Raw genomic sequence first — 25,146 nt, 5'->3', positions numbered from 1 at the left:
CTCTGCCCAGTTTCCAATAAAAAAAAATGCTAGTGGGAAACAGTTGATAAAATTAATTATGCAGTTTACAGCAAAGGTCCATGCAGTTTCATCTCACTTTTTCTAAAAACAAAATTCAATGTCATTAAGAAGTATGTAGTTCAGCAATGTTCATAATTCAGCAATCAGCTGCAAGCAAGAGCATGGCAAAAGGTGGAGGGAGAGAGTAAGCACTACCTTAATGAGGCGGCGTTTAATGAGCTGCTGATCAGCAGAGAGAAACCCATGATTGATTTTAGGAAACACCATCTGATCAGGTAGGTGAGGTCAAAGGTTGAAGTTCAGAGGTGAAAGAGTTGAAGTATAGACATCAGAAGGCCCGAGAAAGAAATAGAAACATACAGATTAGACTTGCAGTAGTAAATATAATAACTAACTGGTGCTTGTGTCTGGCATAAGAATCTGTGCATTAAGAAAAAGAATATCCATAGAATACTATATTACCAAATCAGAAGGTAGAATACCCATCACTTTATCACTTTATGAAATTAAAGGTAAATTAAAGTCAAGCTTACTCTTGAACATCTTTTGTAACTAAGGGCCCATACAGACAGGCCAAAATAAAGCTGCTTTGGGTCACTTTGGAGGTATGCTGTTTAAATAACGCATGGGTCCTAAGAGTCTGGAAGCCACACCAAAGCCACGTTCCAGTCTTGGAATGTGGCTTTGGTGCGGCTTCTGGACTCTTAGGACGCATGCATCATTTAAACAGCATACCTCCAAAGTGACCCAAAGCAGCTTTATTTTGGCCTGTCTGTACGGGGCCAATGATTCTTAAATTTACTTCAGTATTTGGAAAATCTACACTGAATACCTTTGTTCTGATTCATGAGCAAAGATTCTAAGAGACAAGAGCACCAGTTCAGCTTTTAGCCAGACTTCCCAAAGAGCATATTGTGCCATGAAGAACAGTGTCATTTTGTGGCATAGCTGAGCCTGCCCATGTATAGCTAGTTTAAATAATTTCTGTTTAATGCTCAAATAATTGAAAGCATATATGCCAGTGTGAAACCATGAAGGCAAAAAAAAAAAAAAAAAAAAAAAAAAAAGATTCAGGTAATCACCAGTGTTTTGACATACATTTACCTAATGATTTATATAACTTATACAAGCAGAATTACAAAACATATTTCCACTGAGAATTAAAATGGTCATCAAGAAAAGTTACTATTCTGGAATCCATCTTGGAATTGGGAGTCCAGAAAAGTAACTTTTTCAGGCACAAATGAGGGCCCACTGTTGAGAATACCAGCATATAGAATTTAAGCCTCACCCATCTCACACTCTGAGCAGTTCCACAAGTACCAGTATGACATGAGAGGACTAATGTGGTAAGTCTGGCAGTGATCAGGTACATTATGTTCATGGCAAACTTCCTGAAGCAAACTTATTCTTCATGACCCTTCTATGCTGATATAGAAAGACTGGCTAGTTGGTATTGGCCATCCACAAACCTTGACAGTGAGGATCTGATTACTGTGAAGGGCAGCAACTGTGGGAAAGCCTGGGTGACCCTGGGGACACACATACACACATGGTACAACACAAAACATCACACAGAACGACAACTTAAAACATACATTTTAAAAAAAGTCTGCCCTCAGATGTGCTCCTGAAGATGGCTTATGTTAGATATTTAATTTTCCTTTGCACTAATAGTGAAGGCCCCCAGAAGGAATAAAACTATACATCTATGGACATTTATTAGATATGGTCAGTTAGTAAAATGGAAATAAGCCACCTTCATCTAGAGCAGCTTCCTAGGGTCCTCAGATATTGTTGAACTACAATTCCTATAACTTCCATTGATGAACATGAACACTTGATGGGGCTGGTGAAGGTTGTAATGCAACATAATCTGGAATTACACTGAGTTGGAATAGGCTGCTTTACAACATATTGTTTCTTCATGAACTTTGTAGACACCAACATACTCTGAAACAACAGATCTTTTTACTACATTTTAAAATGTTTTCTTCCCCATGCAACACAAAGTACGCACACAATGAAACACTGAACATTTAACTGCGGCTCAAACAGGACAGTAAAAAAAATGTTTTTGTGTCAACATTATAGTGTATTATAGACCTATTTTTCTATGTGAAGGGTAAAGGTTCATATCCCCTCATATTTCGCATTGAGTCATTGTTATATTGTAATGTCCTTCTATATTCAGAAAAGGTTATCAGACATGAAATGAACTTTCAGCATCCAATGATTTATAGAGTACCTTTGTGCTATTGCACAGAGGGGTGAGGATTCTAAAGAACTCCAAAGATCTGACCTCTAAGCACAGTCCAGCAAATTTGATAATATAGTTAAGATTGTTTTCTAAAAATCTCCAGGGCAGAACATTATGCAGGGAGACCCAGAGATTAATTTATCTTGCTGAAGGATGCTGCTTTTTTCTCTTTGCTCTCTGACCCTAGTACCAAAACCAAATTTTCCAGAAGAAAAAACATCTTTTTTCCTTTTATCATTTGCTCTCATAAAACTCCATTAACTTTGGCTAAACAGCTCTTAATGTTTTTCTAGTGGGGAGAAGGATTAAAAAAACAACAACAAGAAAGGTAATTATATTGGCTTTGTTATTATACATGTGACATTTCTAATTTTGAATACATATTATACTGTAATCATATACACCTTTACCTGGGAAATTAGTCCACTGAGACTTTTTTTTCTGAGCAGATACCTTTTGGATTACACTATCATGGAAAATATCCCTCTTTCCCAAATAAGATACACACAAACCAGCATGGTGTAGTGGTTTGACTGTTGGATCATGACTCTGGAGACCAGGGTTCGATTCCTACCTTGGCCATGAAACTCACTGGGTGGTCTTAGGCAAGTCACATGCTCTCAGCCTCAGGGGGAAGGCAATGGCAAACCTCCCCTGAAGAAATCTTGCCAAGAAAATCCCATGATAGGTTTGCCTTAGGGTCACCATAAGTTGGAAGAGACTTTAAGGCATACAACAACAACAACAACAAATACAAAAATGCTAGTTGGGTTTTTTAAAACACACACACACACACACACACACACCTTGGGTTCTCAGACTCTGTTCTCGACTGGTTTAGATCTTACTTGTCTGGCAGATCTTTTGCAGTAGTTGCAGGGGGTCAGACTTCTTCTCCTGTTCCCTTATCTGTTGGAGTTCCCCAGGGCTCTGTTCTGGGTCCCCTTCTGTTTTCTCTCTACACACTGTCCTTAGGAAAACTCATCAGCTCTTTTGGTTTTTCCTACCATCTGCATGCCAATGACACCCAGCTGTATCTTTCTGCCCCTGACCTTTCTCCAAGGCTTGAACAGCAAGTCTCGTCTTGCCTTACAGCTGTCTCACAGTGGATGCGCCATCGGCGTTTGAAGCTCAACATGTCCAAGACGGAGCTTCTTGTCTTTCCTCCTAAGCCCAAGCTTCAACACTCCTTTTCTGTCTCTGTGGACAACATTTCCATTCAACCAGTCCAGCAAGCCCGCAGTCTTGGCTTTATCTTTGACTCTTCCCTGTTGTGTATCCCTCAGATCCAGACCACAGCCAAGGCTTGTAGATTCTTTTTGTACAATATTGCCAAAATCCGACCATATCTCTCCGCCTCTACTGCCAAGATCCTGGTCCATGCCCTAGTGATCTCACAACTTGATTACTGTAATGTCCTCCTGGCTGGGCTTCCTCTTTCTCACCTCCGTCCTTTAATCTCTGTCCAGCATTCAGCTGCACGCATTATCACTTCCACCCACCGCTCTGACCACATCTCTCCTGTGTTGGCATCCCTTCACTGGCTCCCTCTCCCTTTCCGCATTCAGTATAAGCTCCTGCTGTCGACATTCAAAGCCCTCCATGGACTGGCCCCTCCTTACTTATCAGACCTTGTTTCTCCTCACCTTCCCACTCAGGCCCTCCGTTCTGGTAGTCAAGGGTTCCTGTCTCAGCCCAGGATTTCCTCTGCCCCATCCCGGATTCGCCCCTTTTCACTTGCTGCCCCTCACTCCTGGAACCTTCTTCCTCCACAAGCAAGAGTCATCACTTCTTTAACCAGCTTCAAAACGGAGTTGAAAACCATCCTGTTCAGAGAAGCCTTCCCAGACATCGCGTAATTGTCGCTTACTATCTGATGTTCTGTTGTTGACTGTTTATTGATCCATTTCCTGTATTGCTATGTACTGTATATGTATTATCCTACTTGTGAGTATGTATTTTCCCTGGATAATGATTAACCTTCCATTTTGAAGCCAAGCCCTCCCTCCTGTCCATCTGCCTTGGTCCAGGCCTCGGAGGTTGAGAGGAACTGCTGGACCTCTTACCCTTTCCCGTCACCACTCCCTTCTCCTTCTGTGTCATGTCTTTTTAGATTGTAAGCCTGAGGGCAGGGAACCGTCTAACTAAAAAGATTGCATGTACAGCGCTGTGTAAATTTACAGCGCTTCATAAATAAAGGTTAATAATAATAATAATAATAATAATAATAATAATAATAATATGTTTTAGAACCCAGAATAAATGTTTACCTCTATTTTCTTATGGTAACATAACATTATTGTTAACAGTAACATAACATTTACTTTCCTCATTTCTTTTCTAAACCACCATTTGTATTTGGGGTAGGGGAAAGAAACCCAAAGCACTGTCAAACATTAGTGTTCCATCTCAATTTTTAAAAACTGAGTTTTAAAAAAATGCCATTTATAAAAAAATATTAGTGAAAGGGGAAAATATGCAACTTTTATAGCAAGATTTTTTTTTATCCTGAAATCTTGGTGACTGCAGATATGGCACACAGGAAAAATTGCTGCTGCTTCAAGACACTTGAGATTTTATGTGAGGACACCAACAAATTTAGATGGCCTTTAGAAATGGAATTAGGGAGAACCAAGACAAAAGTCTATTAACAATCATGATAGATAAACTGAATTCTCAAGTACTGAAGCACAGAGAATGTAATGATTTACAAATTATCTAATTACTTACAAGTAGTTCTTTTTCTTAAACTATGGTATATTAATTACAACAGTATCTTAATAAAGGATAACTTTGAAATGTAACTTTTAAGTTAATTTTAATGGTACTGCATCAATGGTGTAGAAATATCACATGGTTCAATTTCTGGTGAAGATAGAATTCAGAGATATAGCCGTGTTAGTCTAGAATATCAATATGAAAGGGATCTTATAGCACAATCCTGAACCTAATTAAGTGGAATCAAGTATTAGTGAATACCCTTGAATAGGAACGTACTATAACGTACTATAAATATTTTGGTGTTAACAACCAGTGAGACAATCATTTTAGCTAGATGTATAAAGAGCTCACAAACAGAACCCTGCACAGATGGCATAGAAGAAATATAGGTGCAAAGGTGGGATAGTAGTACTGGATATCTCATGGTCAAGGAATGAACAGGAGCATTTAAACCAGGGTAGTGAAAGTGTGTGCCATGAGCTATATGCATCCTCCAGGGCCATTTTTATGGCCTCCAGTCCCTTATGAGTTAAACAAAATTCTCCTCAGTTCCCCAGTGCAGATGAAGAGGAGTAGAATGACTCTGACCATGTTTTTGTCCTATTCAGACAAAAAGGTCCAAGGGGGCACTTTTCTATAGCAGGAAGTGACTTCTTCTCCTGGGCTCCTCCTAGGCTTAAGCATGGTTAAACAACACTCAAGCCCTATTCCAGTGAGTATTTGGGCGGAAATATTTTTTGTCAGGGTTTAGGGTAGGGAGTCAGGAAGTTGAAAGAGACCACAAGGAACATCCAAGTCTAACCCCCTGCCATGCAGGAACACACAATCGAAGCACTCCTCGCAGATGGCCATCCAGACTATGTTTAAAAACCTCCAAAGGAGACTCCACCTCTCTCTCTCTCTCTTTCTCTCTCTCTTTCTCTCTCTCTCTGGAAGTTCTTTCTAAAGCTAGAATCTCTTTTCCTATAGTTTGAATCCATTGCTCCAGGTCCTATTCTCTGGAGTAACACAAAACAAGCTTGTTCCAGGCTCAATATGACACCCCTTCAGGGCTGTCATATCACTTCTTAATCTTCTCTTTTCCAGGCAAAACAAACCCAGCTCCCTAAGTCTCTCCTCAGAGGGCATAGTTTCCAGACCCTTCAATATTTTGGTCACCCTCCTCTGGACACGGTCCAGCCTGCCAACATCCTCTTTGAATGGTGGTGCCCAGAAATGGACACAGTATTCCAGGTGAGGCCTGACCAAAGCAGAATAGAGTAGCACCATCCTACCACAGTTGCATATTCCTTTAATTTGTACACAATACTGTATCCGAGTGTCAAGAGATACTGGGGATTTGGGGCTATGGTGTGCAGTTGCCCTATGTGGTAAGGTATCAAAATAGCTTATCCTGACACTAAAGTAACCAGGCATGCTTTTTGACTCCACTGCCTGGCAACACTTAAACTGGGCATTGGACTCTCCTGGACATGAAGAATATAGGGCAGGAGAAAACTTGTAATTTAGCAGAGTAACAAGGGCTTCTTTGCATAGGTCTGTTTCTTTCTGTGATCTCTTCACTTCTGTCCCCTGGACTTGTTCCTCGTTTCTGACTTCCTCACTTTTTTTGATGAAAACAGATCCGGGTTCAGACCCTCTCATGGGAGAGAAGCTGCTTTGGTCACCATGGTGGATGACCTACACCAGGAACTAGACAGGGGGAGTATGCCCTTGTTGCCCTATTTTGAAGTGAGTCTAATTCTTTTTAACTGAATACTCCCAGAAGAAGCTGGAGGAATGTCATGATTCTTAGCCTGTAGATTCTCATAAGAGTTAATACCATCCTCTATCCTTTTTTTTTTCTTTTTTACAAAAAGAAGCCACTGGAGGATTTGAAGTTTGGGGTTCAATTGGAAGTTGTCACTATGCCAATGATATCCAGGTCTATGTCTCCTTCCCAACAGTTATAAAACAGACCGTGGAAATCCTGAATCATTGTCTAGTAAAGGAATGGATGTGAGTGAATAAATTCAGCATCAATCCAGAAAAGACAGAAGTTCTGTTTGTCAATAGGGAAGTTAATTTGGGATTGGGATCACAACCTGCTCCAACTGAGGTGGCACTCCCTCATCAATATCAGGTTTGTAGCTTTGGATACTCTCAGACCCAACATTGCTCCTGAAAGAATGGTTGCCTTTGCCAGCTGCACCTTTTACTAGGGAAGATGGTTTTGGCCATGATAGTTCTTGCAGCAGTTATCTCCTGGTTAGACTCCTGGGCCCAGCCGGCTGGAGGAGGCACCTTGTGGCTCCTCCGCCTCTGGAGAAGGCCTTGCTGTTGCAGCCTCTTTACTCGGGGCCCAGCCAGCTGGCAAGACCTTCTTCAGAGGCAGAGGAGCCGCATGGGGCCTGCACTGGACAGCTGAGCCCCAAGGAGAGAGGCTGCCATGGTAAGGCCTTCTCCAGAGGTAGCCGCGAGGGGCCTCAGGCAGCTAGCTGGACCCCAAGGAGGGAGGCCTCCACAGCAAGGCCTTTCCTCCACCATCGCCTGCCATGTGGCACGGAGCTTCAGGCAGCTGGCTGGCCCCCGCACGGCTCCGCCGCCGCTGGAGGAGAGGCCTTGTAATGCAGTCCTTGCTACTCGGGGCCTAGTCGGCTGGCTGAGGCCCCACCCCGCATGGCAGGCAGTGATGGAGGCCCCACCCTGAGCCCCATCCAAGCCCAGCTAAGCCCCGCCCGTATGCTGCTGCCGCCACACTTTTATTGCGGCAAGAGATAATGATTGAGGAGGAGAAGGCGGGAGCCAGGACTGCCTCTAAACCCGGGCCAGGACATTCAAAATGGCCAAAAACTATGAATGTCCCAGCAGAATCCAGGATATGGCAACCCTACTTGAGTACTATATACCATGACTATGGTGATCAGCTGATCTATCCCAGGCAGAAATATGGCTTGTGCAACTCTGACAACATTTCATTATATCTCTGATTATTTACAATATGATAATATAATATGTCCTCAGAGGAAGGCTATGGTCAACCCCATCTGAACACATCTTCTTAGGAAAACCTTATGAAAGGTTGGCTTTAGGGTCACCATAAGTCAGAAATGACTTGAAGGCACACAACAATAATGTACATGAACTTTTATTGGGTGGGGGGAGCACAAAAGGCTGCATATATCATCACTGGCTGACACCTGGAGGAGGCAACCTCAATGCACATACTGTTGCACTATGGCCAACTCATTACTTTCAGACTCCCCAAACCTAAGCATATAAACAAAATGAAAAAAAGATATCTCAGGAAGGGACCTCAAATGAACATTTTGCTTCTCTGGTCTTACAAAGGACCTGATTATGAGCTACCATTGTGAACCTTGTAGGATATGAGCAAATCTTGGGCTGTTTACTTTATGACTCACAGTAGAAGCCATAAAGTCTGTTCTTTCTTCTTCTCCCCCCCCCCCCCCTTCTACTGACCTTTCTGCACAAGCTTACATATTCCTGTGAAGATCTGGCAAACTAGACAGGAATTACCACCTGCTGCCCAATTGTACTTTGTACATTTATAGCCAGCTGCTACTATTTCACATTGAATCACTTAAACTGTAGGCCAGAGTAATCCTGACACATTATATGATGGCTTCCCCCACCCTTACAGCCACCTCAAGCTCTAATTAATCTCTCAGACCGGGTGCTCATTATTGTACCTGCTCGGGGGAATATAGTGTCTTGTATCATTCCCTATACAGTGCCAAGCAATCACAGCAGGAGCTTCTTTATATAAACCCTTTTATTGTAACTGCTGCTTTCTCTATCAGCAGCCAAACCAAAACAATAATACACTGCAGAGTATGATAAGGCCAAAGGGCATTCTTCCTTCCAACATGTGTATTCATTCAAAAATGAATTGTAATTTTAAAAGAAAGAATATGGTTTTATGAAAACTTTGAAAACACAAGAAACAATCTAATATAAGATAGTTAATATTCAGGAGAGGGGGCATATTTCCTAAGGGATACATTCGCCCCAAAGGGTGCATCAAGTAATCTATTTCCATTCATGCTCCTGGCAATGAATAAATATTATATTGTAATGCTTTATGGGCATTCTCTCCAATGAGACCCTGTTGCCTTTTAAACAGCTGATCCTCTAAAAGAATTTAAATTCCCCCATAGATCTGCATCATCCAGAAATTAATAATTTTGATAGTAGATGTCCCTCATGCAAATAATTAATGAGGGGGTTAAACTGTATCAGCACTCTAAGTCTCATAGGATAATTTATGTCCTATTAATTATTACTCATCGAGTGCCTCTCTATCTAGTTTCATATCAGTCTACTGATAATTCAATGGAGCACAAATGCTGTTTTATTATATAGTTTTGTCATTTGCTGTGACCTGTCTTTAGAGCAGTGTTTGGTATAAATATTCTACATACATTTTAATATTTATTTATTTATTTAAATATTTATACCCCACCCTATATCAAAAAGATCTCAGGGAAACTTACAAATAATATTAAAATGACAAGTTAGACAGTTTTAAAGTAATTTAAATTAGCTAGAATATATTAAACATAATAATAGTTAAGATGGGTGTAAAAGATTAAAAAATTTAACTATGTATATCAGTATTTGGGATAAATTAATGAGGCCCAAAGGCCTTGATGAAAGCCAAGTTTCTACTAAATGAAACTACTATAGCATGTAGACAAAATAGCCTCTTTCAGTCCAGAGGATTATTCATACAGTGAAAATAATTCAGGCAAAATCTGTGTTGAATCTTTGCTGTTCACATACATTTTGAATGCATCCAATTAAGCTGGGGGGGGGGGGCTGCCAAAATCCCCCACTTAACCCAGGATAATCAACATTGGTGGTTTTTCCAATTTTTAAAAAGGTTCGCATTCTCGGCTATGTGACTAATTGATGCGAACAGACCCAGGATAAACCAATGTATGTCTTAAATATACTTCAAATATATTTGAATACTTAAATCCACCTTTATTTGAGTGCTGACACATGTGAGCAACCAAACTCACAGAGATGCATATAGATGCAGTTCCATAGTGTGAGCAACAAACCCGGCATACATGAGTGAGATTATTTCATAGTCACATTAAATAGAACTACATGTGAATGACCCATACATCTTCTATGCTGACTCTACTCTTTCATCTCAATGGCAACTATGCTGGTCTTTGTTCTGTCATTTTCTACTTGGACAACAGGTTTCTTCTTGAAGGTATACAAAATAACTTAGCAAAGTATAAGAAAGCCAGTTCCACTATTATGGTTCCCAACAAAACCATACTGGTTAATACTAATAATCCTAATTCTAACACTCATACTAATCAGCCATGAAACTCACTGACAACACCTTGGGCAAGTTATACTCACTCAGCTTCAGGGAAAGGCAATGGTAAAATCTTGCCAAGAAAGCCCTATGATAGTGTTGCCTTAGGATCACCATAAATTAGAAACAACTTGAGGGCACACAACACCATCAACAATCATCCTTAGTTTTTTGTGGGGGTTTTTTTGAGCTATGAAGCCATGTTCTAGAAGGAATAAACTCTTTTAGATCATGGCCTCATAGCCCGAAAAATTCACAAAAAACTATGGATGCCAGTCATGAAAGCCTTCAACTTCACAACAATCATCTTTCATTCTTCTAAATATTAAGGCTAAGATCACATAAACTTGAGATTTGGTGAATATTTTCTTACCCTGAAAAATATGCCTCTAATTTCAGATTGATAGTGTAGATAGTGTAGATAGTGGATATGCCCCTCATGTTTTTTATTTTGAAGGAACACTTCTTTTACAGTTACATTTGTCTCCATATCTGTTTGAAAATATAGACCCATATTGTTCTTAGTAACTGTTCTGCTCTCAGAGAAATGGGAGTGCCACTACAGTTGATAAATAAATCAACCTAGATAATTAGGAAAAGAAAATAGTTAAAGATTTCCATACCTTGGATCAAACACTGAGAACGGAGACTGCCACCAAGAAATAAGAAGACTAGGAATGGAAAGGGCAGCAATGAAAAACTAGCAAGATCACGGTTAACTAGAATTGTCTAGTCCATTGTATTCCCCATCACCATATACAGGTGTGAGAACTGGTCAGTGAAGAAGATGGATAGGAGGAAAATAAACTGATGTGAGATGTGGTGCTGGAGAAGAGTGCTGAGGATACTGTGGAGAGCCAAGAAAGACAAACAAATGGGTCCTTGAACAGATCAAGCCTGAACTCCCTAGAGGACAAGATGCTCAAATTAAGGCTGTTGTACTTTGGCCACATCATGAGAAGATATGACTCATTAGAAAAGATGATAATGCTGGAAAAGGTGGTAGTAGAAAAAGAGGAAGACCACAAGTCAGATGGATAGACTCAATCAGGAAAGCCACAGGCATGAATCTACAAGATGTAAGCAGACCTGTGGAGGATAAGGAGGCTTGAGATATCTCATCCACAGGGTTGACATAAGTTGGAGTTGATTCAAGGGCAGTTAACAATAACAACTGTCCTGTTATCAGACAGCCATTAAAATTGGGCAATAAGATAAAACCACTGATGGAAAGAAAAATAGTTCACAGTGAAGCCAGTGTTTGTTAAGAATATAATGCTTCTTACTCATCATTAATTCTTCATTCCCTCCAGTATTGCTAAACTTGATGAGTTCATTGCAACTATGAAGGAAAAGGTCTATTTAAACACTTTACCAGATCAGCACTACAAACATCAATCTAGTACAAAAAGAAAACTTTTCAGTATCCCCAATAGCTCTCTTTTCATAATGGAAATCAGTGTTGGACACATTTGCCTCAACTCTGATGTTAATTATTTTATTTAGCATATGTCTTAGTAATGAATGTTTTATTTCATCATGATAAAATAGAATGCATTATTAAAATTATAACAGGTTGACCATTGCTGTGGGTTATTTCTCATATTAAATCCTGCAACAATGTTCTCTCAAACAAAGCTAATTTTATGGGAAGATGGTACATATATACAATATGTTCTGACATATTAGGTCCCATTGGAATTAGGAGATTTGGGTTCAAAAGCCTCATCAAATCTGAGCAAAGATACTGAATGGACTGGTCAGCTTTAGTTTTCAGCTTTAGTTTCCTAGATATAAACCAGGAATGACTCAGGGATGTGATTAAGATGAATAGAGTGCAAATCACAAAGTACCGTTGAAATATATTACTTCTGCTTTGTTATTCTGAAATTTTTTCATTAGAGGCAATCAGAAGAATAACAAGGGTTAATCATATAAGAATATTAACTAGAGAGTCCTAACAGCTCTGAAAGAGCAAAAGAATCTGCTTAATCACTCAAGTTAACAAAGGTTAAGATAATAAAAGAAAGTTCTGAATATCTTCGCTTTCTGGAACTTAATCCCTCCTGCTGAAGACATTTGAAAGATGCTATCAGTTGCATGCAGCCCCAGCTGTTAAAAAAATTACTTGGAATGCACCATGTGGAGAAAATAATTTTATGAAAATAGCTAAGTATGCACCCTGTGTGGCTTCTTACTGCACCTAGACCCCAAAACCAATTTAAAGTCAACTGCTGGATGATGATTTTGAGAACTGATAAACAATAAATCTCTCCCTATATCAGGACTGAATTGGAGTAGGTCATTATTATCATTGCAGAAAGATGATAGCAAATAGATTAATATACTCCATTAGACCATTTAGTGCACATTCAAGGTCTATTTTCATTAATTACTGCTCTGGCTTTACAATAAATCTTGAATGATCTTCAGGTGACAGGGTAAGGTAAAGTCATTTTAAAACCTTCAGATGACCTGCTAGCTTATTCTAGTGCCAAGGATTCAAGTTTAGCTCAAGTAAACACAAGTGAAACATCAGCCAGTGCACAGAATGTCAAGCTGATTTTTCCCTCCTCAGTTAATTAGTAGTAGAGACCTCTCCAGACATTTGATTAAAGAAGCATTTGCCAAAGAATAATTCCATTGCAGAGATCTCAATGCATTAAGACTGTAATTCTACACATAACTTACCTGGGAATAAGTGGCTCTAGGGATGAAAATAACATTCACAAATTTTCTCATTCTTGATTAGACTGTGTTTTGGAATAGGGTTTCAAGACATGAAAATAACAGCTTCTGCAAGATTTTTCTTTGTGAGAAGAAGTTATGTGAAAGCAAAAAGCACATTTTGTTTGTGAGCAGCAGCAGCAGCAAAAGCAATATATATGTGTGTGTGTGTGTGCACGCGCACACAAAAAAGGGATTCTTTCACAGAAGCAAAACCTCTGCAGGTATTTTCACAAAACAGTCCTGCAATGCATAAAGAATCACCAAAAGCCACTAAAATTCTCATAATGTCATATAGCAGGAGAACAATATTTAAAAAGCTTCACACTCACAAGTGAGAATGAAATAAGCAATATCCACCTCAAGTAGCACTGAACTCAACTGGGCTCACTTTTGACATGAACATGATTCTTTTATAAACCTGTAGCAGTTAGAAGTAGTTGCATGATCATATTAATGCTCTTTCCCAATTCCATGGCAAAGAAAGTTGAGAGAAAGCAAAATACAAGCTGTCAAAAGTGAAATATACAACAATATTTATGAAGCTTCTCTCAGAAGATTGAAAATTATGGATAGCTGTGGGACTCTATATATCTGGAAAGAGCAACTTTTTCTAGTACTTAGCTTTTCAAATCTTCAAGACATGGTGTTTTGAGAGTTGCAGACACAGATGCCAAAATTATTAACTATGTTAAAACTATGTATCTGAGAGCTAAGGTCTTCTAATTGAGTTCTGAATTCTAGATATACTGATTCTATGAAATAGATGTAGAAAGGGATATATAATATGCAGTATACCTCATTGCAAAGATGCTTGAAATGGGACCCAGATCCCTTCCTGTCAATTCCATTGTGGTACTTTACCACAGGAAGACACTGGTCTTTTGCTCTCTGGATCAATTCAGTACTATCATCAAGTTGGCCTGAGGGCAATATTGTACCTTTCACTTCAGCAATGGCCAGGAGATTTGAGAGGCCAAAATCCTATATGTGATCCTGTATATGATCTATTTGGCCAGTCTTTTGGAAAACAGAATGTAGCAGTAAAGAATAAGCTTTGAGACTCCTGTGCCTAGTTAACTGCTTGCTTGCTTCTCAGCAAACCTCCAGACTGTTATCCCAGCACCTACAATTCTTGTGGATGGGATGATTGCTCTTCACTCTATCTACATTTCCTGCCTGGACATATCATAATAATAGATAATTTTAACAAAGCATCCAACTGGATACAGGAACAGACAGCCAAATTTCACTGCTGCTACAAGTGACAGTATAGTACACCTTGAGAAAAGATCCTTTCTGATATTGCAGTAAACTTCCTAGCTCAGCCTCTGTGTTACATGTTCCAGCAGGGTCTGTGATAATGTGAGCATTAGAATTGTCCACTACTTTATTATTCCAAAATAATACCACCATCCCAAGCAACTCACTGAAAATAATAATTTCCTATGCATCCAGCAGGCACTTTACAAAAGAAACCACATCTACTTGCATTTCCAGTGAATCATTTAAAGAGACCAACTCCTGAGCAATATGGGAAGGCCAAGTGTAATTCTACAGGAAGTAGCCAAACCCTGCATCTTGTTCCCAGGCAAGAAAAATCCTTCATCTCAAAGAGCTCTCTTCCTTGTTACAGTGTCCACATGATATATCCACGGACAAACATTTTGTTTGTGCTCGATAAAGCGAAGGACAATTCATGGACAAGGATTATGTGTATGTTTATATCCAAGAGCACTTGTATTTTTCTAAGAGTCTACACATGCAAAAAGAGTACAATCGGCCCTTCTTATACACAAATTTTTTATACACAGATTCAAGCATTCACAGTTTGAAAATGTTCAAAAAAAAAAAGGATAAATTTCAAATATGAAACCTTGATTTCCCATTTTTTATAAGGGACACCATTTTGCTATGCCATTATATTTAATGGGACTTGAGCATCCACGGATTTTGTTATCCACGGGGGATCTTGGAACCAAACCCCAGCGTGTAACAAGGGTCCACTGTACATGGAGAAGCTCTGTTCACGTTGTGTGTGTGTATCTCCTATATGTTTGCATGTAACATTGCATGAATGCACATTGTTTGAAGGGTAAACCAACATGCTGGATCTTGATCTCTTTCATTATTCCTCAAGAGCAGAACTCATAAAAAGTACATTTTTGGAGCATAACTCTCAGAATCATCAAGCTAGCATTGGTTAGGCCTGAGGATTGGTGAGCTGTAGTGCAAAAAATAAAATATCAAACCTCTGATCCATGTAAGCATTTTCTACACTCTCAATACAAAATTAAACATCTGCCTTTTCTTCTCTCTGACCCCCACCTGGCAGTGCTGAAGGATATCATTTTCTAAAGTCTGGATTTCTAACCATGAGAAAGATACCCTCAGATCACTATAAGTGCCATTAAGATCATTTGTCATAGTGATCAAGATCCATAAGTTCACAACAGTGTTTTCTCTTTAAGACTAAGAATTAAAGTTTTAAAACAGAACTAAAAATGCTGGTCATAAAAGCAAAAAGGGACCAATCAGCTGGAAGGAGGAGGAAGGGAAAGCCCCTAGACCTGAACATGATTTTATAGTCCATGCTCCTTGTCTATAGCTTGTGTCTAGCTATAAAGTACCATAATTAGAAACCCTGACTATCCAAAAGTTGATTGTGCCTATATATGGCCTGCTCATGAAACTCAGAAGACATCATAATATTCTGTTTAAAACATAGTTGGCCAGGATCCAGTGTGGCAGCAAGTGGAACACAAAGTACTATTTGAAGATTTAGGCAATGACATGCAAATCCTAGTGTATGAAATGAAGGCAGTGAAAGATGTGACTACAGCATGTTGGAACAAAATCTCTAAAAAGTTTTTTTTTTCCTCCTGCATGCTTCTACTACTACAAACTGAAGAATAAAGTTTTCCCAAGGGTGGCAGACTACTAGATATTTAGATCCCTGCCAGTCAGAACCAATGGGGATATTTCAAAGTAGGATATTAAAGAGTAAACTGCTAGATCAAGGAAATCCTTGAATATAATCTATCCAGTCTTTGATGGATAAAAATAGAACCACAGAATCATAGAGTTGCAAGAGACCACAACAGCCATCCAGTCCAACCCCTTGAAGGGATGTAGCCAGGATTTTGGGAAGCGGGGGGGGGGGGGTTCCATACTAAGTTCCACCATTATAATAGGGCTTGGCTGCAGCAGCGCAGCAGCACACACCATTCATTTTATCTAACGGAAGGGGGTGTCCGGACCCCAAGAACCCCCCTTGGCTACGTCCCTGCCCCTTGCCGTGCAGGAACTCACAATCTAAGCACCCCAGAGAGATGGCCATCCAGCCTCTGTTTAAAGACTCCACCACACTCCAAGGGAGTGCATTCCACTGTTGAATAGCTCTCTAGTCTCTGGAGCAACAGAAAACCAACTTGTTCCATCCTCAATGTGACACCCCTTCAAATACTTAAACAGAGCTATCATATCACCTCTTAATCATTTCTTCTCTAGGCTAAACATATCCAGTTCCCTATGTCTTTCCTCATAAGACATGGTTTCCAGGCCCTTCATCATTTTGGTGGCTCTTCTGGACAGGCTCCAACTTGTCAACATCCTTTTTACACTGTGGTGCCCAGAACTGGACACAGTATTCCAGGTGAGGCCCGACCACCTTTTACTTCCCTTGATTTAGACACTAATACGTCTATTGATGCAGCCTAAAATCACATTGGCCTTTTTAGCTGCCACATCACACTATCTGTAACATTTATGTTCTTATCCCAAGAATCTTTGCCTAGATTATACCAGAGTATATCCAATAGATCTTCCTATGCTGTTGGAAGGCTTCTGTCATCAGAATAGGGAAAGGAATGTTGTTCTTTGTAACATCTCTCCAATCATCTGTTTACCTCACCATCACCAGCTCCAGAGGATTGAAGGGTCCCCTTGAAACAGAGCAGATGATATGGTTTGTTGGCAAGGAGAGATTGCCTCCAACCACATCCCTTCTCAATCCATGAGTGAGCCAGATATCAGTGAAATGGTAATGGTGTTACATTAAAAATGCAGCATGTTTTCTATTTTCATTTTAATCGAAGAAGCATGGGTTGCCCCCATCTGATCTGGAAGGAAGGATAATCCTTCTCAGAGAGCATTGCTCTCAGTTACTCTTGCATTCCTCTAAGATAGCCTCATCTACACAGCACCAACAGAAGATTTTTAATGACACTGATTATTGGAGGGGGGATTTTGGAAGAGTCACAGTAAGTGATGGAAGGATTAAACCTTTGCTCCCGACATGATAGACTCACTACCGCCTTCCCCGTCTTACTGCTCAGTGAAATAAAGACAGAAAGAAAAGAACACATTGCATATTTAATGTAATATGTAGCTTGAACCTAAAGAAGCTTAGCTTTCCAAACTCCTCCATGAAGTTTATAAAGCCAGAAGTTATGGGCTTCTAACAATTTCATAGACCAGTCTTGCATAAATGTTCAGTTCTTTTCAGTCAGGTGCCAAATACATTCACATGTGGCTCCCTCCCTCCCCCCCCCCCCCCCCCCCCAGATATGGATAGAATGCTTCTGAAAATGGCTGAAAGCATCATAGCCTAGAATCTTAGATGCAATCAAGGTCATTCAAGCTTGAAAAAGAGTCTTTAGTTATATTTTCATACACAGTAGGAATGAGATGCATACATTTACTTAGAATTGTGGTCAGAGGCAAGGCTTATTGCATAGCAAAGCTCTGAAAGGGATAGGAATGCCTTGATAATCAGTTTGAATAGTATAAAACAATTAGCTTCTCAAGCAAAATCACCACCGCTTGCAATTTATCTCTCTGTTTCTATTTAATTTCTTAACTTGGTTCAAAGCTAACATCACTTTCTTTCTATCCCTGGCAACACCATGGCTTTGTAAAAGTACAAAACCAGCTGTGTTTTTGGTCTTGAAGAGCCCTATGCACATCACTACTGTATAAAAGGTTTCCAAGCACTAGTTTTCCTCATTACTGTTTTCTAGCTACAAGCACAGCAAGAATCTGGCTGATTGCTCCTGCACCTGGCAGGAAAGGGGTGTGTGGAGGTTGTGTGTGTGTGTGTGTCTGAGAGAGAGAGAAAGAGAAAGAGAGAGAGAGAATAAAAAGAAACAGGGTATCTTATGTTCTTATGGTTCATCCCTGTTAAGAGAATCTACACTATAACTAGTAGAACAATAGACTATCTAGCTCTTAGTGATTACCCAACTTATTCTATTATGCGGTTGAACTCAGGGTGATCAAATGTCCTAACCACAAAGGAGGACAAGAATGTAGGACATTCAAGACAAATGGGGGATGTTCCAAAATTAAAACTAAATACAGTCATATAAATATAAATTGATGCTTCTTTGCTACACTCAAAATGAAGGACATTTTGAAATGCCTCCTGGACAGAATGCTGAAAAGTAGGACATGTCCTGGAAAGGAGGATGTCTGGTCACAATTAAAAAAAAAAACCCTGCAAATTTAAGGTAGTGAAACATTGGATCCCTTCAATCACTGAAAGGAATCCTGCAGGGGAAAATGTATGGTCCTGTTAAACTAATATTTAATTTATTCAGTAGGACAAACTGTCCTAAACAGGCCCCTTCCAAAGTCAATTCCTAGTCAGAATTGCCTGTAAACACTGAGAAGAAGGTGGTGGCAAGCCAGAGGAAGAAAGATGAGGTATAAAACTGGGCTAGATCATTTCAGAGGCTCCAAGGGGACGATACTCCTTCAGTGTTAGGGGCCCTGGTGGCACAGTAGTTAAATGTTGGTACTGCACACACGCACAGCCACAGGGTTGTGAGTTCTATCCTGCAGAGTTCCAGGGTCCACTCCACCTTTCAGCCTTTCGTAGGTCTGTAAAATGAGTACCCAGTTTGTTGGCTTACATGTTGTAAACCGCTTAGGGAATGCTAGTTCACTGAGAAGAGGTATAGAATGTACTTGCTATATTGCTATGTTCTCCATCAGGGATAGCTTCAGAGGATACTAAGCAAGGCCCTTTCTTATAGCTTCCCTCTTCTATTAATGGCCTCTTGCAGCCAGAACTTGGGGAAATGATCATGTTACTACTTTAGCTATCAGTGGTCAAGCTAGCTGGGGTATTCTGGAATCTGAAGCATAAAAGTAACTTTTCCAAGTTGTGTTCATGGCTGCAGACTAACCTGGAAGAAGCGGCAGGTTGACCAAGTGAGTGCTTCCTTGGTCCAACATTCCTACATTGAGGTGCCTGGTATAACATTGCTCCCTGGCAGCAGGGGAGATTTAAAACAGCTGCTTCCCAAACAAAATCATCTTGTGCAAAACCTTCTGCTGGGAAAAAAAAACCTACAGTAGCTGTGGATAAAAAGTCACACACTGGTGAGAAAGATTTTAATGTATTTTAAGAAAACCATGGTTCAAAGTCTCCACTCAAGCTCAGAAGAGTCCTACCAGTCAGGCTCAGGGACTGATGTTATTGCCAACCTGTGAAGGGCTGACATATGAGACAAAAAAATCACTGGCCATTGATCTTTTCTTTCCTTTCTTTCTAGTGTAGACTGTTTGCCTACCTTCTCCAAGTCTACAAACAAATGACAAGGACAAGGAAGAACAGTAGCTTCCACTTGCCTTGCTCTCTCTATACCTGGGTAATGGGGCAAACTGGGCCCCAAGAAAGTAATCAAACTGACAGTGTTGACAGAGGCAATGAATTCAGACCTGTCATTTGACCAGTATGGAGCCAACACTGCCAAAGTCACTGGGAAAGCTGGAGGAAGGGAAAGAAGACATTTCTCACTGTGCCAATGCTTTTTTATAGGACACTATTTGTATTTTTCCCATGATTTACAGACATAAAGACTACTGGCACTTTCAGCTTTGAACTGAACAAATGCTACATGTTCCAGTTTATATTTCTAATTTTCAGCTTTTGAGACTGAAATGTAGGTCAATTATTGTATAAGAATATGTTACTTTTGTGGGGGAAACAAGGAATTAATGAGATGGTCCTTTTGTATAATTGTAACAACTGGGAACATAATTTTTTATTCTGCAAAAATCAACATGATTTCTTTGTTACTTTGAAAGGTTAAAATAGTTTTCTGTGGCATTTTGAAGAGATATCATCACATTTTAAGCTCTGTTCTTACTTTGTAGCTGACTTTTCAAAAGCCTATTAAAAATAACAAACATAGTATGTCATACAATGAGATTTCCCAAATTTTCTAATTGACAAGTTACCTTCGCACAACAAATGATTTGTCAAAATGATGTCCAAGCTCTGCTAATCCTAAAACCCATGTTCTGAATATCTGGAACAATTTGCTGTTTCAAAAATGCACATATTAAGGACATGTATGACTCCTTTATTGAGGGCTTTTATTTACTAAAACCTACATGCCATTTTCTTTATTAAATCTCATGCAACTCTGGCTCTTGCCCTCACCAAATAGTTGATGAGTTTATTTAGTGAAACCATTTTAAAAAAATAGAAACCACAAACATTCTGAAGTACTGCTACCAAATAGAAATTCTAAATTTTAGTTTGCAGCAAATGTATGCAATTTGGACTATTTCTACTCAAAGAATTCTTTCAGTCTGTAAAATTATTTTTGGCAATTTCCTGGGGACACTCACTACACATGCAGGGTAGAAGCAGCTGATAAGCATGATTAGCTATGACACTTTATTCAATTTAGTTTTGTGTTAAGAACTAATTGCCTAGTTGGGAAAGGGGAAGTGGAACATTTTTGTTAATATGCTTACCCGTGGGCCCTGATCACCTTGATCTCCCTGCAAAGTGGAAAGATGAGATGATAGTTTTAACACAGCATCTGTGTGCTAACCCAATGCTCTTAAATAATCTCACATTATATGGCCTCAGTAGGCACCAGGGTTTCCATTTATTTTGTTAGTGGTAACAGTATGCTGACTCACCTTCTCGCCTTTTGGACCAGGTGGGCCCTGAAAGAAACAGAAAACGCTCATTAAAAACTTTATATTTAGAGTGTATGATTTTAATATTTAATAAATATTTTTAAAAAACAATTGGAAGATATGCTTAGCAAGCCAGAATAGTCTAGTTCTGACAAGAAAAAAGATATGGTAGCGAAATTGTGTCTGCACTAGATCACTTTGAACAGAACCTGGAGTTACATCTAGAACTTGGAAAGGTTACTTTTTGGATTCTCAGAATCTCCACTGTCAACATGGCCAATGGACAAGCTGGTAGAGAGATTCTGGGAGTTGTACTCCCCAAAGTAAATTTTCAGAGTTTTGGATTGGATGTTCCTCCAGCTAAGAAAAACAACCACTGCACACAGCAAGCTAGAATATTGCAAAGTCTACACCAGATATGACTTTGCCAGCTCAACATCTGTTCTTGAAAACATGCCAGACATGATCCTGAAAGCTTCATGATTAAAATAATGGCAATCTAATGAGGAACTTTGAAAGGCAAGAACTTATCCTGAGAACAAACTGAAAACAGGGGAAGGGGGGGTGGCATATAGCATAGTCAACACAATGAAACTGCCTTTTAAAAAAAGACTTGGTTTTGGGATATACACTTTGAAATCTATTCAGTTACCATTTTACTTCTATGGTAATAATGTAAATTAATAGTGATACTTAATCAGACAAAGCAACATACATTTGCTCCTAATATCTTGTACAAAACCTGAACAAAAGTGTAAACAAGAACAGTAACATTGCAGTATAAGACAATAGAAAAATAATGTGGAGCTTCTAAATAATTTCACTAAGTTCATTATGGCTATTCATCCCCAATAATCCCTGTGCTCAATGGTATGGGCATGCCGGGGCCATAAAATGCTTTGACAGACATAGCTAATGGAGATTCAGTTTTATGAATTTGTCATGAATGCTGACAAGTTCTCCTACAGTGCAACAAAAGTAATTCAAGAGCTTCATTTTGAAATGTTTCTGTGATGTTTCTAGTAGTATTTAATGTGAAAACACAGTGCAAAACATTAAGCAACGATAAGTCATCCTTGATGAGAACGGAGGATGCTTTTCCCTTCTAGAGTGCGTAATCATAAATGACATACAAATAGCGTGGGGATTCAGTCTGTTTACCAGAGTTTAAACCATTCTATTTTTCCAGCAACAGAAGTAAACATCTAGGCTTCTAATCCTTAAGCTTTGCTTTGTTTGAGGGCTGATGATTTTGCTCCCCAGTGTGAAAGATGACATTTTCCAGTGTTATGTACTGCCAAGAACAAACTAGCATGTTAATGGGCAGTGCTTGCCACAGCATCTAAAGTGGCAGAGCTGAGCTTTGCCTTTCACCACTTTACTCCTACAGGCCTTGATCCAACCTTGGATCCTACAAAGATGGAAGACAGATCCAGGAACAGAGTGCACCCCATAACCTGTGTGTCCTCAGTGTCTGCTGTGGAGAGCTGGGGAAGCCTTAACAGCAGACATTTGAGGGGATAGAAAAGAAAAGTGACATTGTAGGAGTTATGAAGATGGAAACCACATCCAGCTGTAGTCAAGGTAGGGCAAATGGATGCTGCAGCACCCATCCACCCCAGAACTGTGTGTCATAGAAACCAGGATTTATTTATTTATTTGGAAAATTTTCCTTTTAATAATTTAAAACATGACAGGAAGTGGTAGGTCAACTTAAAGAATAGCAGTTTGTTTTAAGAACAGAACAAAATTAGGAATAGAATCCTTGCAATTTTCAAAGAGAAAGCTGAGTTAGTCTGTTTCTGTATGAAATAAAGGAAAGGGGGGATTTGTAGCCCCTTTGACACTGGCCAATGTATTTATTTTAACATGTACTTCTGTAGATTCTCTGCCTCACCATCACTATATTGACAGACATGAAATAAATATACTGGCTAATCCTAAAGGTACCATAAAGATTCCTCCCTCTCCTTATTTCCTTTATTTTTATTTTACCACAACAAAAATGAATACAGCAAGTCTGAATACCTATGCCAAAAGGTGAAATAAAGAGATAACCTAAAATGTATTTACCCTAGGTTACTATATTTGTATACTATACTACAATTTACTATAATTCTAGGAAGGATCAAACACATAATTATTCTAAATTACAGCACATTCTGAATTTATTCTTCAAATAGTTATCTTGGATGTTGACCAAGATCTTTATAAATTCTACAAATTTGTAAAAGAAAGTAAATTATGCATGAAACATTTTTCAAAGTTAAGGACTCAAGTACATTAACTTCAACAAAGTAATGCACACAGTTCCCAAAACCAGTTTCCCTAAATTCCTCCCTACAGTTACACTGTATGTGCTCTTGGTGCTCTAAAACTGTTGTATTTTTTTTCTATTGGATCTGTTGTGATGCAAGCTTAAAACAGACATTTTGCAAAAACATATTCCACACTAGTTTTTAATTCCTTGGTTATAGGATAAACTGTGTTTCTTGTTCTTCATGTTTTGGTATCTTCTTGTTCACTTTAATCCTTAACATCTTTTCTCTCTTAATGAAACAAAAAATATTCTAGTCATTAAATTCCTGGTGTTCATATTAAATTTTTTATTAACTTGACCTTTACATAGCCCATTATGTAAGTCAGCAAATGCCCTGGCCTGAACATAGCATGCTCTCAACCTAAGAAGGGAGGGAGGAAAAGAAAGGAATTGGCTGGTGCAGTGCCATTCACCCAATGCTGTTCCCAAATATGTCTGTTTCAACTAGATAGGCCTCAATCTAAAATTATGTTTCTGTGTTCTTAAAAATGATTCATGTATGGAAGGAGAATTTTGCAGTGGCTGTTCAGTAACTGATGCAGAAATGGCTGCTAATGGAATTTTTTTTTTTTAAATGACTGTATCTACCAGTGGTCCAATGCCAGCCTGGCACCATATGTACACAGATATCCTTCACACTGGGTAATGTTTCTGCATATGTTGCAGCCTTCTGCAGCTCTCATTCCTCTTCAATATTAGGCCTCTGTGCACATTGTTTTCTCAACTATATTCTCCCCTTGGTTGTATCTACATAATTAATGCAATTTGACACTGCTTTAGCTGCCATGACTCAATGCTATGGAATTCTGGGATTTTTAGTTTTGTGAGACATTTAGCCTTCTCTCTCAGAGAGCTCTGGTGCCATTACAAGCTACAGATCCCAGGATTCCATAGCACTGAGCCGTGGCAGTTAAACTGTGTCAAACAGCATTATTTTTGCAATGCAGATTAGACCAGAAAAGATGGCACACCATCCTTCTCCATATACTAAAGCTGACAGAAATAGCAATGGAATCTCTTCATAGGCTGGAGCCATGACAGTTCAAGTAGTGTCAAACTGTATTATTTCTGCAGCATGGCAGCAACCCTTATTACCTCTAGAGATATGTTCATATTTTTCTGGTTCTATTGGTTCTCAGGCTAAATTTACACTGAATAAAATTTATTTACAAAGTAGGTTTTTTATACACTTTAATGCTAATATATTTCATTTCTAAATGTTGGTGAATGTATGGAAACAGATAACTATGAACAGATTGCCATGTAAGTTCAACTCTGAGAAGATTATCAAGTTTAAAATGAAATAGGAGCTAAACACATTGAAGGATTCAGGAAAAAAAGCAAGATTAGAAAATAATCAGCAGAGATCTGGTTAAAGGTGCAGAGAGGAAGAAAGAGATATAGAAGGGACAGGTGTACTAGGTGCCCATATACAATCTGTCAAAAAAGAATACCAAAAAGGAATAAAAATTGCACAGATGCATATTGGGCAATTATCATTACATTTTAAATAGAAACAGTCTGACAAAATGATCAGTTTGCCTGTTAAGTTGGCTATCTAGGTGTAACTGTCCATTTGCATCTCCAAGCCCCCTGCCCCAATTTTTTCCCTCTTTATCGTTCTTTGTGAACTTAGAATTCAAAGCCTGTCACACACGGCATGCCTTATAACAGAGGTCTAAAAGCCCTTTATAGAGTACTATTCTTTTTAAAGTAGGATAACGTGGCTATAGCAACCACAAGGATGGTAAAGAAAGAATGAAAAGAGAAATATAGGCCTGTTACAGACTGCCAAAATAAAGCTGCTTTGGG

General features: G+C 39.2%; 1 protein-coding gene across 1 annotated transcript in view; it reads right to left on the bottom strand.

The window, feature by feature from the left end:
- LOC149313057 (uncharacterized) overlaps positions 1-25,146 on the bottom strand; it is a 386,934-nt gene that overhangs the window by 107,919 nt on the left and 253,869 nt on the right. Inside the window, exons 6-8 of the mRNA XM_089525983.1 lie at positions 21,015-21,041; positions 20,844-20,870; positions 217-288 (exon numbers count right to left, since the gene is read on the bottom strand). Of these exons, the coding sequence (XP_089382109.1) occupies positions 217-288; positions 20,844-20,870; positions 21,015-21,041 (126 nt within the window). The remainder of the gene's footprint in view (positions 1-216; positions 289-20,843; positions 20,871-21,014; positions 21,042-25,146) is intronic.

This window comes from Sceloporus occidentalis, unplaced genomic scaffold (genome assembly GCF_023333645.1).
Source record: "Sceloporus occidentalis isolate IW3139 unplaced genomic scaffold, rSceOcc1.0.p SCAF_5, whole genome shotgun sequence".
Taxonomy (NCBI): Eukaryota; Metazoa; Chordata; class Lepidosauria; order Squamata; family Phrynosomatidae; genus Sceloporus; species Sceloporus occidentalis.
This window is presented reverse-complemented; position numbering and strand designations above follow the sequence as displayed.